The following is a 20,332-nucleotide window of genomic DNA, read 5'->3' on the forward strand; positions in this document are numbered from 1 at the left end:
TACTACATAATTTTTAATGGTTTTTTATTTTGGTCACAAATATGACATTGGTCGTTCCTTTGTTTCAGGTAAGTTAAGCCCATTTCAGAATCACCATGCAGTATGCTGATCTCCGATAAGGTAAAGGTAGTTAGTTGTAACAATTTTATTTGCTATTATGGGTGAACGGTTGACAGATTCGGAAGTTTCATATTTGAAAATAGTCATATAATATGGAAATAGTAAAAAAAAATAACAAATGAAGCATACTTTTTTGTTTCAATGTGGTCTGAAATTACCTTTAACCACTTACTTCTAAAATCTTAAATACCACATTATTCGCATTTATAAAAAATGACTTTTGACATTTAATTAAAACACCGCTATTCACACGTTCAGAAATTACGATTGTGACAATACCAGTTTAGAAGTCAAAACTGAATCCAGTAACTTATCCCTATTTTAATATAACTTTTACTATCATAAAACAAAATTTTGCGAAAGATATTCATTCTTATAAGGCAGTAGCCTTACTTACGTACAGTGCAATAATTTCATAGGAATTGTTAAAACATTGGCCAGTTATAAAAATATGAGGACTCTGACTAGTCGAATCTTCGTGAAATTAGTAGCAATATCTATCGAATAGCGTCATTCCGAATCATAATACGTATCTGACATTTACTATCTAATAAATGAGTTTGAAAACCATAGTAATTGAAAATGTTGAATGAGTCAGCGGGGGTGAGGGAGGATCGCAAACTCGATGCCAACCCACCCCCCTCTCATTACAGCTTCTTTTTAAGCAATAATTTTCGTTTATTATAGAACACCGAGTTAATTAGGATTTGTCTTTTCGAGCAATAAATATCTTTACGCTGTTTTAATTACAAAATTATGATTTAAAGGATTTTTTTGAAATTTATGAAAATAGGAAATGTTTTTTATTAGATAGATATTTTTGTTTTAGTACAATTTATGAAGCTTTGCTTTTAGTTTGAGTATAATTTTTAAAGCTTAACACATACAAGAACATAGGTGACGTCTCTGTATTATTATAAATTAATTTAATATCACCATGCACACAATTGTTAAATCACAATGAACTCAAGCAAAAGTGCATCGACCTTTATGGGATTCACCATAAAACGCTATGGAATAAAATTGCAACTGCCCGCAAAACAGCTGCCTTTGAAATTATAGAACGATTTATCTCTTATTGTATTTCAAAATCGCGAAACGCAGCTTTGCTTGCGCAAGAGACACAAAAGAATTTCTACCTGGCGACGTCTTTGTCTGACACAATGCAAGTTGTGTCAAATGTCATCAAATAAACTTTTACGGCATTATGTACTTCATTCCCTACGTCCTTGAGGTTGAAATTGAATAAAAGTAATTCTAATACATGTTAGAACCAATGGGCCAAAATAATTTATTTCTCTTGAGAAAATCTTAGATAATAAATTCAGCTTAAGTGCCGATAGAATTTATTACATTGAAAGCAGCGATAACTTGTACGATTAAACCTTTTACGAGAATAATACTAAATAATTATTAGATGTGAAATCTAGGGTACTTTTACTTTGAATTGCTAAAAGTCAGTATGTATTTTTATTCACATCTGACAGTTTTTTGGTGTTTGATTTTACGTTTATATCCGTACTTGAGATCTTTACTATAATTATTTCTTATTATAGCCACAGTTCAAACATAGAACACCACTAAACACCAGACGATCACCTGCCAAACCCTCACAATTATGCTAAACATTTGCTTCATTTATATGCAGTCCTAAATAAAAATAGTGTACAATAAAGGCTCGTGCACACAAAAAACAAAAGACGAACAGGAGCGGGCAAGATGGCGCGCGTCCGGCCGCCACTTCCGCAACGCCATCCGCTTGAAACTCGACTCCGGCGCAGCCTGCCGCAGCCTTAAGGCTATATAAAGCTTGTTACACACTATTCCAAGATTGCAGGCCTAAGGCTCTGTAAAGCTTGATGCACATTTGTGCAAGATTGACAGCCCTGAGGCTCTGTAAAGCTTGTAGCACAATGTTGCAAAATGGCAGCCTCAAGGGCTGTGCAAAGCTTGTTGTACACTATTGTAAGATTAACAGCCGAAATTTACGTGAAGTTTGTAGACAATATCGTCGGATATATCAATTAAATTACTGCTTAATGACTTATTTGATTATTGATAATTTTTATGGAGTAAATAAAATTTCATACAATTCAGAAACAAAAAAAAAAAATCAAAGCAAATAAAATGTATGCCAAATACGTTGGTATTCATATATAGATTTGTTATCTATATTCGTAATGTGTTTATAAAATTTTATCCAAGTATCGAAGGTAATTTATCGAGTTAAATTAAAAAATACCAAGGATTTTTTATACGAATCCAAGATCCACTTTAACAAGTAACTTTTTTTTATATCTTAATAATATACATTTACAACAGCCATTTTGACAAAGGATCAATTCAAAATGACGGATATCCGCTCAAGTGTAACACAACTCCTGCGCAGCCTTCAAATCAAACTTAAAAAAATATAGTGTTGCAATGAGTAGGTATAATCAGCTATACTGTATAAATACTTTTTAAAAATGTCTATAACGTTTAATACAATTAAATTTACTCAATATCTCAAATACTTTTATAAACGTATTTCTTCAAATTACAATACATAAGGTATTGTTATAATATAGAAAACGAAATAACCAATAATACAATAAATTCTCATATCTTTAAGGTTTACTCCTCATATATTACCGTAGGTATTTCAACTAAAATAAAATTATATTAACGTTTTACAAAAACGGCTCACATTTACTTCTATCTATTATATTCTTCTTCTATATATTTACTTACTACTAATCAATCACTACATAGCATAAAAACCAAAAATCGCTTTCTCTGTCTCTCTCTCTCTCTCTCTCTCTCTCTATGTCGCTATGTATACTTAAATGGTAAAAATTACTCAGCCGATTTTGATGGGGTTTTTTAATAGATAGAGTGTCTCAAGTTTGTTTATATGTATAATAACATGTATTAAACTGATATTTAAACTCTTCAATTACTAATTTAAAAACTATTATATACATAATAATATTTTTTATCACATTATATTATTTTACAAGATAAAAAATCCATGAAACCATGTTTTTCGTGACCTCGCTATACAATGATTCGTTGAATTGAATAAATTTGTTATTAGTAGCCGAAACTACTGAATCTATTAAGATAAACTCAAGGTTTACATTAAACAAAGACACGTTTGATATTACGTTATTTTAAAATAATACAAACACTGAGCGTAATTAGAATAGTATATTAATATTGGAAAAAATATGGTTTATATGATTTAAATATTTACATATATGTAACAATTTATTATGTAGGTATGTGCGATACCTACATAATAAATTATGATGTTTTTATCATTTAAAGCATATTATCCTATAAAGTAAACACTTAAATAATTCAATCGTATTTGATTTAAAATATGTTTCCAAGCGAACGTCTATTTTCCTCTACCGGCATTTTTGCCAAACGTTAAAACGATTTTCAGGTTGAAAATTACAAAGTCGTAAATACAAGGCTTCAGCGAAAAAAAACATCACTTTCAATTTTAACATTCGCGGGCGGAATTATAAAAGTCTAAAATGTACGAAAAGTATTCAACTCGCGTCCCTCCGAGTCGATAGTGGGGGGAGCGGGACCGCGATATCTTTTATACCCTTCGCACCTTCGAAGATGACACTTCCGAGAATCGTCTGAGCTTTCAAGTGGGCACGTAGCAAAAATACCCCACACATTGTACCGTTATTTTACTACCACTACATATATTGCTACAAAATAATAAGTAATATTCATAGTAGGTCTGGAAATATATATTTGTATTCATAATCGTATTTGTATTGAATGATTAAATTGTTTACATTAAGTACTAAAGTACTGTGAATAAGTAAACAGAAAATCTAAAAAGTTTTCACTTGGAAAAATAAGCCTTGACAATTTCGTATTTTAAAAATAGAATTGTGATTTTATAAAAGCGAATCGTTTAGAAGTCCACATTAGCATTAAAAATGAAAATGTCGGTTTCTGTACGAACTAGCCGAACACCCACCCCCTTTCAAATGTCGACGAACGGGGAGGTGCGCCGCGCGACGTTGCCAAAACGGAAAGTGAAATTTCGTCACACTCTCCCTCTCATTCACACACACTGCCGCGCGCTGTATCGCCATACTGTAAGTTTCGGCTATGTGTATGTAATTCGGCAGACGGACGGCATTGGTGTGCGTTTGTTTTGATGAATACTTGTGTATGTGTGCTTTGAATTCGTAAGTGCGTTGCAGTGTACCTATGTTTGAAGCTTCCGCGTTCGATCGGCTTGAGTCCCCGACTGCGTAGGAACAATTAAAGTTATCGGAGTGAACAGAAAATGGTGGATTCTTTTCTTAGCTAACGAGAATTCTCGCGTCTAATGACTCGCTGTCTTAATCTACTGGGAATTTGCTACAAATTATATTCTTCGCTCTATCTTTTAATCAAGACGCTTTCTCACAATGCTGGTATTGAATTACGTATTTCAATTTCAAATGCGAAAAAAGTTTCATTATTCCCACAAAAAATGAAGTCTGGATGCGTATTACTTATTTAAGGTTATAGCGTTATATATTTACATTTTATACTAATGTTTTTTATATAACGAGCTTTCCACCCCCGGCTTTGCCCGCGTAGTCGAAGGATACAAACAGCCCAGGATTTTATAAGTGGGAGTTATGCTATGTCCTTTCCCGGGTATCAAACTACTGTTTTTTGTATCAAATTTTATGTAAATCGGTTCAGTGCCTTAGGCGTGAAGAGCATAGACATAGACAGACAGAGTTACTTATGCATTTATAATATTAGTAGGGATCTCAATTAAAAACTGAATATTTGTAGGTATTTTAGTTAAAGCAGTAATTTTTTAGGAAAGACGCTAGAAAAAGTTGAAGTAAAGCAGTGCTCTGTAGATATTTTAATGTAAAAAAATGATCAAATAATTTTTCGTTTTTGTTATGAGCATTCCCAAATCAATATTGACATTAATGCATTTGTATAAAATAGGAAAATATAATGTTTCCTTGTCTCCACTCATATCTCACGTCGCAAGGAGCGTGTAACACAAGACACCAGCTATAATTGCTCCAACGATAGTGAAATAAAGCTGTTAACCTTCATACTGATTGCGTTTGAGAGCGCACGGCCGGAGGCGCGAAAATCCGATAACTTTGACCTCCCCACCCCACTCCCACCCCTCCTTTAATGGCATAAAAAATCAATTTCCCGCCCAAATTACGTCGAGTCGACAAATTGTGAACGCGTCTAGTCTATAATCGAATGCTTCGGCTTAATATCTAAATTTTCATTGTTGCCTGAACACGTTTCCAAGAATCTTCGTGCTACATGCAATTCTTATCGAAATGTGTTATTTTTAGGCGTTGATTGCTACAAGACATGCATTTTTGAACGAAGATTTAATACTCAAAGTTAGTAATTTAACTTTTTAAAACGAAATTGGTTTTCATAATATTAACAACAACAAGCTTTGGTATAAATTCATAAAATTGATATAATTACAACTACCGATAAGCAATTCTGACGATTTTGGTTTTACAGACAACATTAAAATATGCATTACTTATAAAATGGTTGAAACGACCTGTTAATTATTACTATACTTAATAAAAATTGGTTTCGTAATATAAATAATATGTCTTTCAAAAATAAATTCTAATTTTGAATGTAATTCGACATTTACTTCTATCTATTTTCTTCTATCAATGAATACTGGCTGATGAGCAGATCTGACAAGTCAAATTTAAAAATCGAATTTCACATGACATTCACTTTCCGCGTCCACATAAACAGCCGAAATCGTGACGAACACATGCACCTACAGCACTGCGTCTGTCCGGGTGACCTTGGTGCGAGGGTGAAAGTCCTCCCGCGCCCCGCACGTGTCTTCCGCGTCTATTTCAGCCAGCATTGTAACGTAGTAGCCTATTGTATTTCGTTGGTCCGTGCTGCCTGTAATTAAGAAAGGGCAGTCTTTTGTTTACGAACGTACATATCATATAATATAATGCGGTGTATATGTTATATTAGGTATATTCCTTCCTGGGCAATTTTACATGATATGCCGATTCATTCAATTGTGTACCCATTAGGTATTTATTTTCTTTGAAACGCAGGGGAGTTAGAGAATCATATCGACGTTTACCGTCTATATCGAAGCAGCATCTATGTGCTACGAAAATTCATTAATACTACGAAAAGCTTAGACTAGACCAAGTCAATATCTTATCATCTTTATTTTGTTATATCAGAGATTCCTATTTCAGCCATTTCTCCTAGTAGAATTGAAAAAAATGTACGGCTTAATTATTAGATAAACTTAGTCACGTAGCTGGTTACTAAAATTTAGACTCAAGTAGAAAAGCTTTAAATAAAAAAAAAAATAAAAAAAAAGGAATTCTGAATCTGAAAGGCTATAGTTTATTTAAGATTATCAAAGTTCACTGGCATGTAGCATTTTCTGCAAACATTTAAAAACGCATACAAAATTACATAAATCACACTGCGTTCTAATTTCAAAATGCTGTCAAAATGACACCTGCAGCCATGACCTTGAATGGCACAGATAAGCATTAATCTCGATAACGTACGGCCACAGACGCGCGCCAGACGGGTCCCCTCGGAGGGACCAGGATCTGAACCCGGAAATTCATAAACCCAAGGGACGGGAAGTCGACTGCGTAATGTCTAAGGAGGTTCTATTATCGCTTTAAGAATGACACGAGAAGCAGTATTGGTGTTAGAGATATTCAGGTTTTTTCATTTTATCAATATCCGAGTTTTACTTCCTGCCAATCACTTTTATAGCATGCAATGATTTGTAGTGTCCACATTGCAACCATCTTAAATTATGAGTAAAAACCAGTTAATGTCGACATATTTGTTAAATGATAAACTAATTTTTGTTGCTATAACAGTGTTTCCAATTTTTAAATTTAATTAAATACCCTATACAGCTATAAACATATACTATCAAAAGATAATACAGTCAACAGACTAGACAGAAGCAGTAACTATTATACTGCTAAAATTATACGTCATCATTAACCCAGAGATAACAAGTACTTTTATAGACAATTGTCACATTGTCGAGGAAATAAAACGTAACAAGACAAATCAATTGTGAGTGCAAAGGCGGTCCGTCTGCGTCCCGTCTGAGCCCCATAACATTTGGGTCGCCGTAATCCCGAACCCTGAGGTCACTACAATGTTTGGGTGTTTATTTTTACTAGCTCATTGAGTTTATGGTACTTGTACTGAATATCTAACCTTAATTCCTTGGATTGTACGTGACAGGAGTTTGAACTTGGAGAGTTAATTCGAGGGATACGTGAAACGTTTAGGAATCTGTGGAGCTGTTTGATAATCTGTTAATTGTCAATTGGACTTTTCTGCTTACGAATCAGCAAATTGTCCTTCTGTTTATTAATGGGTCTTACGTTGAAATTTTCTAAGCATTTAGCCTCTTATAAAGACTCAATATAAACAATAACAATAGTCCGCAGTGAAGAGTTTTCTTGGTAAATTGTAGATAATTAACCTTAAAACATTTCAACTTGAAATCCAATTACCCGATTCTGTACATATAATGTCAAGGATGTAAATTTAGTTAAAAAAGTGTTAATGGAAAACGAATGTTTTATATCTAGAGAAAAGACCTTAATTTAATTTAAATAAATTGAATACACCATACATTTTCTATAAAAAATCCTTATAGCTTTTATCTACATACGCGCCTTCTAATTGGCAAAAAATAGTGCGCAAAAATGTAAAAAACACACTAAGTGCTATTGTGCAAGGTGTACATGAGTCGCAGAATCATTTGGGGCTGTATGAAACATTTAAAGCTGTCTCCGGTATAATTCACAAAATGTGGTAGTATGCGTAGTGTGCACCAGCCTCAAATGTAGAATGCATCTCTTTTCATTTGCGATCGGAGTGCTTTCAACGGTTCGCGCTCGCACCTTAACGTAGACGTTTATAACACTTAGTGTCGACAAGTTTTCGGGTTTTGTTTATCTATGTTTTGAGTAGTTTTATATTTCGCCTTTTATATTTTGCACATTTTTTCAGATTGTCTCTAGAAAAAAGTATCTTTATGTTTGAATTAATGTATGTTCGTGTTGGTGTTTCCTTGTTCTACCTTATGATGAATACCTAAAAATTTGCTAGTATGAGGTAACGTTGGTATTATCTCTGCCATCACTTAAAATAGGAGTATTTTTGTAGCCTTCTCAATTTAGTTAAAGACTCTTTATTGCTTAGAATTCTAGAGATTTATTTAAGGTTACTTTAACAACTTAGGACATTTGCGATTGGTGGTTTAGACAGACCAAATAATTGTTATCTTTACGTAGATTTTTGCTTTCCTTGATCGTTTTGGAAATAAAGCACAATTTTTGCCTTGTTACTCTTACGACTATAAACATCCCATCGACCATTTCATATTTAGCCACATATCACAAGCCTATCAGGGCATTCGAACTTCCCCAACCGTATAGAGATCGTACGTAAATATATCGCAAGGAAGGCCCGGGTCCCATCGGCCGAAATAAACTGCTCACAAAAATATCCTACAGACCTCGGCTATAGACCTCTTGGAAAGGTCAGTGACGCCCTTGAACTTGGTTTGAAGATTCTGCTAGGGGTTACACGCGAATATGTGAAGTACCTTAATTCGAAAAGGGACATTTTTTGTAAACTTAGTAATTACTGTTTTTTGTTAACTTACAATAACATAAAATCTCCAATTTGTATTGGATATTCCACGCTCCGAGAACAACTATTTAAATAGAAATTCCCTTTTTTACACTTTACTCCTCCTTCTTTCGGAATAAAGTTTAACGCTACTCGAACATTTCATTACGTTTCATAAATCCCATGATAAAGAGTCATTCTCATAACCGTGAAAACAGAATATGAAAAAATAAACTTTGCCCAAATACTGCATCCAGCTGCACCGGGAATCACGCAACAGGTAGTGGTCATCCAGCTAAGTGTACTAGTGTTGCATTTTGTTTTCACACGAGTGCACAACGAGGATTATTTTTAGATGAAATACAGGGAGCAACATTTAACCTTTTTGTATTTCTAAAGGAACACATATATATAATTTTATTTAAGTCTACCATTAATTGTAAATGCTCAAACAAATTATATATAATATAATGTTAGGAATATAAAAAAACAGCACTGAATTTTTTATATGAAGAAGAGGGAACTTTCAGTACAGTTTTTTTCTTTTATTTAACAGAGGAGTTCCCAGTATATTTAACCACACACCCAGGCTGTATTGTAATAAATTGTTTAAACAAATATGGATTTGTTGTGGACATGACATAGAGTAAATTATATAGTTATATTTTTTTGAAACATCATCAATATACAATGATTTAAAAACAGCTTTACGAGTAAAATTGCGTTTGTGTATATGTGTGGTAACATTCAACCAAACCATTCACATGTAACGGATATAAATTAATATGTCCTAACCGATTCGCATTATAACCCTAATTATTCTTTATTTGCTAAAGCACCAACAATTTACTCTGCGGATGTTGTGACTCAGTTGTTTGGAGTTAGGACAATGTAATACTGAATCAGAGTTCGCGCGAATTCCAAATTTATGCCTGATTGACATTGACATTTCATTGTGTGCCAGTTTTCGCTTTCGACTTTAAAAGAGTATTTACATGTAAGAACTAAATGTTTCTCGCAATTTCGAACTCGACTCGAAACAAAAGTATTAAAATCAAAATGATCTTTCAATATTTATTTCCATTTCTTTGCGTTAGTTTTCGAATAATTTCCAGATACATCTTATTCATCTAAGCAATTTGACAGAGTGTCAGCGTTAATTGTTAAAAAAGAAAAAAAATAATAGAAGGGCTAAACGATAAGCCTTGGTTTAAATTAGATCTGTAGAGTCTAGTCTAGTCTAGCTGTCGATACTGCAATAAGATATCAGTTAGAAAAATCGTATACTCCTGGTCCAAATCATGTACAATTAGTGAACTTGCATTATGGATATGATCCATCAACTCATCAATATATCGTATACAAAATACACCTAACCACATAGACAATATTATTGTAATGAGCTAGAAAACCTTTTTATTGCTCGTGTAAGAACCCAGAATAGCGAAATTACACATTCATAAAACAGTTTGATACCTACATTACTGGCTGAAGAGACAATACAGAGATGTGTCTGCAATAAAAAAAAAAACAAAACAATTTTTCCTAGTGGTAATGTGACGTGCGTCACAGGCGCGGCATGATCGCGTATCCGGCACTTGTCAACGGAAGGCGGCACAATCTGTTAAATTAAGCGCATTTGCTCGCTGCACAGATTCACTCACGAGTGGCTGTGAAGGATGTCAATGATTTTCACGTATTGTTCCTTGGGAAACATCCGTGCGGACTTGCGACCGCATGATCCTGCGATATTGACGCGTGTACGAGCTACCTATTGATATCCAAGATTATCATAAAAGTTACTTGCTATTGAAAACTATATGATATTGACATTAATAGCGTTGCGTCGAGATCAATTAATACGTAAAAATACCGCTCGCATATTAGTCTCATTTAATATACTAGATGCTCGCCTAGGCTGCAACCGAGACTATATTTTTTGTAAGCTTTGAAATGTTTACGAACTAATGCACTTTTCCATGCGGATACAAATCGAGCTTATAAAAAGAGTTAAAATTCGTTTATTCGCTTTTAACTTATAAAGGGTGTACTAACACAACAATTTCATATATAGCAAATTAAACAGAAATATTACTTCTCCTTTAAACTTCTTCACGTTCGAGCTAGAAGCTTCCTTTCTACCATAAGACATTGCTGATTTGAACCAAAACAAATAAGATTAAATTAAAATCCACAATGATGCTAAAAGAAAATGTATTTATAAACTTAACAGCTAAATATATAACACAATATTCACACTATTTTTAAGATTTTTAATCAACTAAGATATTAGAATATTAATGTTGTGTGTAACTTGAATAATTAAAACATTTAATTCTACATTGTTTTCTTTAACTTTTTAATGTGATTGTTCAAATTAAAAACAAATTCAAAATGTTAGGCGATATGGTACAATATTTTCTTTCTTTTTCGACTTTTGGAATAATCAAGCACACAAACAAATTAAAAGTGGGTTTTCCGCAAGAACGTAATAACAGTCATTATAATTAAATAAGACTTATCAGAAATGTATTATATCACAAACAGAAAAGAAATATGAAAGCTTCTTACATCAATAATAAAGTAAGCAAACATGTATTTCCTACAGTCTTATAGCAAACAAACAAAAAATTACAACCATTTCATATCTTAAATCTCACGCACCAAACAAGGCTCACCATAGCGTTATAAATTTCGCAAACCATAAAGAAAAACATTAGCACAGAGTATAAAGCATAACCGTGAAAAGAAAAACAAAAGTCTACCATCGCTGCTAACAAGTGTAATGCGTACCACGTCAGCCAGTGATTGCACTGAATTGGTCTTCCGTTAGAATAAAAAGCCGTGTCCTCGCCGCTCTAAACAATGGCCAATCTGTTCACTGCCCGTCAATTTAACAGCTACATTACGATTTATAGTCTATCAATTTTAATCATACAAGAAACAATGCCTGTCTACGAAAGGTTTATTCCGTAATATTTGATGAGGCTAAAAAACAAGGTGAAAATAATATGTTTTGCTTCAACATCGATTTCAATATCACCATAACTTACTTGTAAAAGATATGGCTGTAAAAACCGTAAATATGCAGGCATTTATCGTTTAATACAGAAATAAAAGTGTAGGTATCAGAATAAGGGATAATAAAATATACAACACTGAACGAGCTACGCAATTCACTACCCCGCTATTGATCCGATGCATTCAACACATTCTTGTCAATATTAATATATTGTGAGCGGAGAGGCGCGTGTTTTTAAGTCGTATATATGACCGTTTACCACGTTTGTGCTTTTACTGTAAAAAGTATTTTCTTTAAATGTGAATTAAATATGAATTTCGGTGTATGCTTGAGACTAGTATAATTTTTTTTTATTTGATTTTTATGACCAATGATTTGATTATAGTAATTGTCATTTCATGTGTTCTTTTTTGATGGCCCATCGTCTGGAATACAGCAAATAAGAGTAAATATGAAAGCAAAACGGAGAAAAACCTGTTGTATCATTACCAGATAGATCGGTTTCCCTCAAATAAATACGCAATTGCAACATAACGAGGGTTTTTCTGGCCGATTTGCGCCCCTCGCCTGTTAACCAAATAATACCTGAGTTCCACGACCTTGGGCGAGGGTGGATGAGGGTTATGATATTACAATAATCAAGTTTTCTTATCATCACATGATTGGAGGAATCGAAACCTTAAATCAAACATTTAATGGAAATCTTTCGAGATAGCTACAAATATTGAGTTGAAATTGAGCACAGCGTGAAAAAAAATAAAAATTATATTATATTATAATAGTATGAATTCGTTATAAAACACAAATGATTCAAAAGATTTTATCTTAAGGACGCCATCTGTCGGCAAGTAGCGGCACTAATCAGAACAAACCGTTGTAAATTACTAACGGTTTGCAAAATGGCGCACCTTCCAAATGAAACAAAACAAATTCCAATTAGCCTCGTTATTTTTACTGTACAGATTAACTTACGAGATTATCTTGCGGTTTCATTATCTTTTACGATATGTAGCACCTGCCGTTGTAACCGATTTTAAATAACTGCCGATTCCATCCATCATGTTATGACAATTTCAGCATATCATCGCTGTTATTTTTAAGCGGATAATTAATTTAGAAGTTATCTTGAATTAGTATCTGAGATTTTATTTAGTTGTATGTTTGTACATTTATGCAATTTTAAAATAATTATCACTATATTCATAAGATGAAAAAGTAAGTTTTGTTATAATTATTAAATAAGTATAATGATGTTCCTAAGCAGTAAAAGCTTAAATCTTTCTAAACAACGTAATAAAATAATCAATGATGGAAGGCTATAAATATTTAATTTAGCAATCTATTGCGTGTTTGACCTGCCCCAACAGTAGTACGGCTACGGGCCCACGCATTTCTTTCTACTACGTCTACCCACGCTCACAATATTACATACACTTGTTAAACTTTTATAACGTGAACGGAGACGAAAAAATACCCCAGTTGTACTAATTGGCCGTATTATAAATGAACAATATTTAACAATAAATTTGCTTTATTTTCTTAATATGTTAAGAGTCAAATTTTATCAATCAATGAGTTTTAGCTCAGCAAGTAAATAGTAATTGTAATAAAACAGGGCCATTACTAGGTGACTCCTGTTATCTATTATAATTAACAGTGGCAACCGGTTATCAAACAGCTGCGAATATAACCGTCTTCAAATGTTTATTCATGAAATCATTTGGATAGACGAAAAATTATCCTGTCAGGTTTACTTATAAGGATAATTACAAAACCTGCGATTTGAATGAGAATAGATAAAGGACAAACAAACGTATGAGTGAAAGAGACAGCGTATTAACAAATGTCGTTTGCGTCTAACACAAAAACAGGAGTAACGAACGCCAGGTGTGACCTGATGCCATGTGCTCGGTAACAGAAACTATATTTATACTAGTCCCCGACTCTTAATTTATATAGCTGCTTAAAAATTTTTGTAATAATAATTCATCAAGTAGTAATTTTATCTGGAATAAATTAAATGACATTTTGAAGACTGGGAAAATAAAAATCAATGTATAAGATTATGTTATTATTTTTTTGGACATTTAAATTAATTTTCTTTGATTACTCCAATTTTAATAACTTGAATAAAGAATAAAAAAAGAATTCCTTAATGCGATGAACATAATAATAATAATAATACAATTACATATTTCATTCTGTAGTTTATATACATTTTGGATCAACGCCATCTATGGTTTTACGTTATAACTACATAAGGTATTGCGTAAACTGCCATCTAGTGTCAAATAGCAAACCTTTGTAACATTGACGCAACTGATTATGTTACTGTTTCTAGTCTACAACAAAAGGTGGCGCTGTTCTCTAAAGCGGTTTATTTACATAAAGGCTGCAACACTTTGTATGAAACTCATGAAACCAGTTCGAGTTGAAATTTATGCGTTTTAATTTTTTTTTTCATTTACTAAAACACTAATCTGTCGCCATCTAACCCAATTCCATTGCATGTATGTCTATTAATTTTCCCCTTTATTTTGTGTTAACATTCTCCTTTATTTTACTTTATTTTGCTTTATGTTAAGTCTGTGGTGTGTCTGTGTTGTTGTAGCTTATTTTGGCGCCGGACGGGACCTTGCAGACGGTCAAGAGTGAGTCGCGGCGAGGTCGGGGCAGAGGGCGCGCTGCGTCAACTCCTGTAAGTACATCTTCCTTACTTTTTTCTTTCTTTCTTTTATCCCTGTTTGAGTTAACATTTTAACATTATCATCACACATAATTTAACGACATTAAACACAATCTAATAGTATTTTTCTCCATTGTAATGGAATAATTAACATAAAAATAATGACTAAAAAGAAGACCTATTAATGAATGAATGATGCCGTTGATTATGATAGAGAATAATAAAGCCCCATAAACATTTACATATTATATAGGTAAAAAGAAATGTGTATTCTATACCAGTTTACTCATGATAATTATGTCCGAGCTTATAATACAAAAACTGATTTCATACAAATGTAGGTATGTATTTATCTAAGTCAACAGCACGAGAACTGATAAAAAACTAATATACAATTTCGTCTTTACTTTCGTACGCTGAAGTGTTTGAATGAAATCTATAGAAATTACTATAGAGTATAACACCTACAACAAAACATTGAATATGCATGATTGTCAAATTACGAATAAACTTTCTACGAAACAGCTGACTGTTGGGGTCAGCTGGCAAATCATTCAGGTCGCATCTATTAGCGGACGATATAAATCAAACAAAAAGCAGGTCACTCTCGCTTTCGAAGCCCCAATATGGGAATAAAGTCACCTATTTTCGTAACACCGAATGTTTTCAACAACTGCAAAACAACACGGCTCTACGAGTTTGTAGATATACATTGCGGGTTTGTTACCGATCGTCACTGCGGCAAAGCGTTGGGAGCGAGTAAGGTATGAGATATTTTTTCTTTTACCATTCGCTTCCGGCGTGACACCTGTTCAATGGGCGCATTCTGAATTGCAAATTGTTATGCAATTTCCGAGCTTTGTTTTACATTTTATGCATTTGATCGAACTTTTTCCTGTTCGTTCGTCATTTAAGTTATTCGGTATTCTTTTACCGAATATCCTGAAATGACTTTTTAAATAAAAACCTACAAGCGAAACATCATTGACGATTTTATAGTACAAAATATACCACTTTGATTAATTTTATTCTAAACGTTAAATATGTATATGAAATTGACTAAATTTCACAATTCTCCCAACATCTATAGCGTAGCTACCTACCAACCTACAACATTTGGGAGGTATAATTAATGATATATGTTTGAAATTTACTTGGCTACCTATATTTAATTATAATTTGAAGTTACTCTACTATGACTGATGAGTACTTACCGATTTTTCTGATCGATTTTCTACGTCTTTCTTAAAGACTTATGAAATATTCAGTGTCCAATCAAACCCATAATAATGATCTCGTAATGGTATTTAAGAAATGGTATCCATTTGGTTGTCAATTAAATAAACGATATTTAAACCAGACCAGTAGTATTATAATTAGCTTAGTACGCACGTAGAACCTAAAAGCTTTATTTTCTATAAAAAAATTATCAAATGCGAATGATTCATTAGAATCACACACATGAGAGTCCAATATTTCTACTCAATTTAAGACGAGACAAGAACAAAAAATCCCTATGACTTATTGCATTGCAGCTTCCACTTCAAACTTTTCCCAAGTATAATTTAAGATTGGTATAGGTACTTGTTCATGTAGAAACACATCCTGTCTGTGCGGAAGTTAAAAATACAGTGCGCTTAAGTCGCAACTAACAAGGGAAGTACACACGGGTTCTAAGCCCCGGTTCACAAAACTTCGACAAAGGCATTCGTTGCCAGAACTGTGAACAAATGATTTGGTTAAAGTTTGCTGTTCCGTCTCTTTCCATGTTGTTGATTGGTTAATTAACTGATAGTTAAATGGAATAGATGAATGTTTGAATAAATACAAGTATAGATAATAAGGATTTTAAGAATCACAACGTATAAGGGATGATACGCGTTCATGATACGTGTTTAACAATATGTTTAGTTTTCGATAGAATTATTCATTAGGTATTCAATAAAATAAAAATGAATGAGTAAATAACTTTTTGCTTTTAATTTTCATAAGCAAGTTTTTAAAATTTGAATTTTATAACTCGTGCACCTACCGTCTTAAATGTAATTTAAAGAGAGATATCTATTTGCATTTGATTTATGGTAATTAGTTCTTCAGTTTATAAAAGAATTTATTTCCCAGTATTTTGCTAGTGTCGTGAACTCAAAGATAACTATATTAAAAACACAAAGACTCTCCTACTGAGAAAACCATCAGAAACTTAGCCTCTAATCAAAACTTTTAAAATGCAAATTTTCTAAGACACCACGTGCCGGGCGACTGAAAATAAAATTTAAATTTCTTGAAATTACAAGCATGAAGGGATGTTTTAAGAATAATTTTTAACTATTTCTATGATATTTTTTAACAAAACAACGCTGCAGAATCTAATCAGATTATCTTAGCTTGGGTATTTTAAAATACGAGTTTTTTTTTCGGAATTTTTATAAAATATTCTAATTAATTATAAAATTAACTAATTCCTGAAAGGTAAACACGAATCATTTAATAAGGCTAAATAAATTACGTATTAAATGCATACTTTCTATCTAATATAAAAAATTCCTAATGTGTCTTGTAACAGATCTAAAACTACGTTGGCTCATTAGTGCTTTCTACCTTAATTAATACATTCACGTTCATTCTCATTAAAGGTGGAATTGCCCATCAAATATGATATCCAATATTTTCTTATTAAATAGAAATGCAATAATATCGCAGCCGCAATGAAATATTAGCATATCTTGTAATTAGTTTAATAAACTAAACCAACCGACAAAACTAATACGAATTCTAATCCGAGATTTCAATTCGGAAATAAATTGAAATCCGACATAATGAAGACGGCGCATTGCTTGCAGACTTAGGTACTAATTTCGCGGCCATCTTGCGGTTGCCATGGCGACGAGACTGCGCCCCTTTCGCCCCCACCACTTGCAGAGCTAGACGGAACTATGTCTAGGTGTACGGCCTGAGATGTATGCACGCCTGATTAGCCATTTCCCAATTTTGGTACCTAGTTAGTTGGCATTTTTTAATAAATGTACTTCACGTTGTTTTTATTGATAGCGGCTTGTTATGTCTTGAGTTTTTGATCTAAAGTTCAAAACTATTATTAGGTTATTTTTTTAGTAAAATATGATGATGAAGATGTCTTAAATCTTAATGCTTAGAAATAAGGTAATACAAACTTTATTTGAATTATTTTTATGAGTTTTAAAGTTCATTTTAAAGTAACAATGCTTAAAATTATTGCGTGTCAGGCGTCCGCACCATTTAATAATCCTATGATAACAAATTGAAGTATAATGTTTAACTTTTAATTTTATTTATTACATTTAACATTAATTATGGCACAACTAAAACAATATAATAATTCACCTAGGTATCTGAAACATGGTCAGACTTAAGGATCAAGTCCTATTTAATAATTAAATCGTGTGGACCTACAACATGTCGAAGTCCGTCGATTTTTAAGAGAAGGCAGTAAGAAATTATTACGACGCATATACATAGTTCGTTCTCGTCAAATTTTGATTTCAGTGAAAATCCTATTTAGAAATCTCACTTCATTTATAGAGACCAATGACAATCCTTTAAAAAATAAAAATGTATATGAATAAATTTTTTATGTCATCCTTAACATTACGGGATAGCCCCCTTTAATTTGTTTTACAATAAATTATGTATAGATTAAATGTGTATGTTGTGATAAAAAAAGCTTTTAAGCTCATAAATCCTACAAAATTTCTTTTAAAGATAATTGACGTTAATGGACAATTGAGAATTAATATATAATTGAATTATACAAAACATTATCGTACATCGTATAATATTTTTAAGTAATATATAGTCTCCATATTGAAGACCTCCTTCAAAGGCCGTCTCAGAATTATAAACTCGAATTTGCTCAGTGTTGTAATTGCAAATTTCGTTGATTCACGCATGCGCCGAACGCCGATCAATACGACAAGACTTTATTGTTTTTTACTCTATAACAAAACATAATTTGCGCGCCAAAACATTAAAAGTGAACGTATGTAGTCTATGGTATGTGTAAAATTTAAATTTGGAATTTTAAAGTTATTGCGTTTGTTTCGGTATTAATTTAAAACGGAAGGGTGGTGTGGGGTCGGGTGGGCCGCCCGATTCTATTGGATAGTTACTGTAAACTATTGCTGAAACTTTCATTAATGCATTCTATTGCCTCGTTATGCATTTTCGTTGTCCCTTTGAAAATTCAATAGTATTAAAGTTAGATTAGTGATGAAGTAGGTACCAGTTAGTTTTTAAATTTTCTTATACGTTGACGTAACGTTTTACAGAATATATTTATGGGCATTTCAATTATAGTAAAATGATTTTGAAGATTTATGCCATTAACTGTTATAAATAATTTTGTGCTATTGTAATAAAGCTAGAAAATAAGAAGAGAATAATTTGGTTGGAATTTTGGACATAGATAAAAAATCCAAGCAAATTTGAATACAAACTCTTTTAGACCAAAACTCGAAATAAATTACAATGAAACGTAACGAAAAAAATTAACCTAAACAAATATGTTAATAAAAAAAATACATTGTGTATTTTTACGTGCAGAGAGCGTAATTTCCGGGCGATATTTTAAATTTTCATAACTTTACAGACAGTTTCAATGCTATAAAGAGCCGTTAAATATTTTATTCGGCTCGCACTCCACTGAAATTGCTTTTGATTACGGCGGAGAAACAAGCGCACGCCATTCAATTGATTCCGTAAATATATTATGATTTTATGTAATTTTGCAAACAATTTGGTTTTATTTACACGTGGTATTCTTTGTTTATTGAATGTAATAGAATTATATTCAATAGAATATACGGTTATACACAACGGTATAACGGTTTAATTAAATTTAGAAATAGTAATTCATCGAACTCAAAATCAAACATTCATTTATTCATTTGGGCTTCTTCTAGAAGCAATCAAAGCAAAAAATGAATGGTCATTACATTATACAATAAATAAATAAATAAATTACATAATTTTTACCATATAACATCATTATTTAAATGTTATAAAAATTGTTTTTTTTTAATAGCAGAACCTTTTTTATCAGGGTTCCCTAAGGGTCAAAACAGGACCCAATTACTAAGTTATCGCTGTTCGTCTATTTGTCTGTTCGTCTGTCTGTCACCAAGCTGTATTCTTATGAACCGTGATAGTAAAAATATTAGAGATGATGTACTCATTTTTGTTGCCGCCATTACAACAAATATAGTAATAAAAAAGTCAAATCAACAAATTCACTGGGTGACTAATTATTTTCGCACTCGACTCGGACTTGACCGATTTCATTTTCCTGTTAGCCTTTTCTGATAAGTTTCAGTGGACGCGGTTAATTATATCGAAACGTTTCACGTTTATAAGATCGTTAAACGTTAGTTTTCTTTAATCCTGATTACTTTTTTGATCTTTTAACGATTTTTTTTGTCCATGTAGTTTATGTATCTCATAATATTTTTTAATTTTGATGACTTAAATGGAAGACGTGATACTTAATTATAATATAATCATCAAATTATAGGATAAATTCGAGTAAAACATTGCGTGAAATTCTCTGAATAGCCGATGTTAATTGATTCCTTTTAAATACTAATTTAAAAGCGCATTTAAACGAAGTCTCGTTGAATGAATATAGGTACACTAGATTTAGCGTTTTGAGTTAATCATATGCAACACGCTTTTTATCTCAATTCTTCCAACTCGTACTGACTCCGAATAATAAGAATAACGTTCAAACGCAAACTATTTGCACGAATGGGTTAGAGTGTTGTGGATCCGCAATCCCGAAGGATACAGGG

General features: G+C 32.5%; 1 protein-coding gene across 1 annotated transcript in view; it reads left to right on the plus strand.

The window, feature by feature from the left end:
• LOC119831339 (DNA N6-methyl adenine demethylase) overlaps positions 1-20,332 on the plus strand; it is a 94,920-nt gene that overhangs the window by 26,017 nt on the left and 48,571 nt on the right. The window contains exon 4 of the mRNA XM_038354641.1: positions 14,436-14,522. Coding sequence (XP_038210569.1) covers positions 14,436-14,522 — 87 coding nt within the window. The remainder of the gene's footprint in view (positions 1-14,435; positions 14,523-20,332) is intronic.

The sequence above is a fragment of the Zerene cesonia genome, chromosome 13, assembly GCF_012273895.1.
Source record: "Zerene cesonia ecotype Mississippi chromosome 13, Zerene_cesonia_1.1, whole genome shotgun sequence".
In the NCBI taxonomy this organism is placed as follows: Eukaryota; Metazoa; Arthropoda; class Insecta; order Lepidoptera; family Pieridae; genus Zerene; species Zerene cesonia.